The following is a 948-nucleotide window of genomic DNA, read 5'->3' on the forward strand; positions in this document are numbered from 1 at the left end:
TCGTACTTTCGCTCGCTCTTCAAAACCTGAAAGCAAAAGAATAAGTAACTGATGACGCAAAATCGGCCACAAATAGTGTGTGGAAAAGCTGATCGGAAATTCACAAGGGAAAGCCAGCCTGATTAGCTTGGTTGGTCGAGCGTCTGCCCTGCAAGCGCTAGGCCGCGGGTTCGATTCCCGGGGCAGATTTTATCCTGAACAGACAAGGTTCGTTTTCGGAACAGCTGGCTTTCTCCTATCCCGTCTTCCTTCTCTCTTCGCTTTCGGGACGATAAGACCTTAGAAGTTACAGTTCCCCCTGTATAAGACCTTAGCAGTTACAGTTCCCTCTATCAATAAAAAATAATAATAATTGAGGAAGTATTGCATTGGTTAAAAAATAAATCAACTAATAAAAGTCCAGCCACCTTAGTTAGCTTGAAGCGCCAGCTTTGTAATCAGTATCCTAAACAGATAAGTTTCGTTCTGGGAGCGGCTGGCTTTCTACCTTGTCCCCCTAAAGCTACACTTACCTGTCGTGCAATAGACATTCTGTTGAATACATTCCAAAGTACTATCCCGACTACAATATCGTTCCTTAGGTAGAAGATGACACCTTTGCCGTAGTCATTGCTTGGCTTGGATGAGCCAGTAACTTTGGTGACCGCTGTAGTTTTGCTTGTCTGTGAATACAAAATAAAAGAAGAAGAAAAACAAGGGTAAAATACAGAAAGGACAAGATTCTAAACCTCGATTAGCCCTGTAGTAATCGTTTGCTCGTCATGCAAAAGGTTCCGGGTTCGATAAACATCATCGACGAGAAATTTGCACTCTTATTTCCACTTCGCCCAGGCGAACTTTATCCTAAACAGGTGTGGTTCGTTCTCGGAACAGCTGGCTTTCTTCTATCCTGCCTTCCTTCTCTCTTCGATAACACCCCCACTGTTTCGGTTCCCTCAATCACATTTT

At 43.6% G+C, this 948-nt stretch overlaps 1 protein-coding gene across 1 annotated transcript; it reads right to left on the reverse strand.

The window, feature by feature from the left end:
* Window positions 1–6: 6 nt before the first annotated feature.
* On the reverse strand, window positions 7–662 carry LOC103523312 (apoptosis-inducing factor 1, mitochondrial-like; the record flags this gene model as incomplete). The annotated part of the gene is made up of 2 exons (XM_008488369.1): window positions 7–26; window positions 513–662. Coding segments are annotated over 2 exons (170 nt in total), but the record flags the coding sequence as incomplete, so codon positions are not given.
* Between the last annotated feature and the right edge of the window lie 286 nt (window positions 663–948).

Source organism: Diaphorina citri, unplaced genomic scaffold, assembly GCF_000475195.1.
Source record: "Diaphorina citri unplaced genomic scaffold, Diaci psyllid genome assembly version 1.1 scaffold19346, whole genome shotgun sequence".
In the NCBI taxonomy this organism is placed as follows: domain Eukaryota; kingdom Metazoa; phylum Arthropoda; class Insecta; order Hemiptera; family Psyllidae; genus Diaphorina; species Diaphorina citri.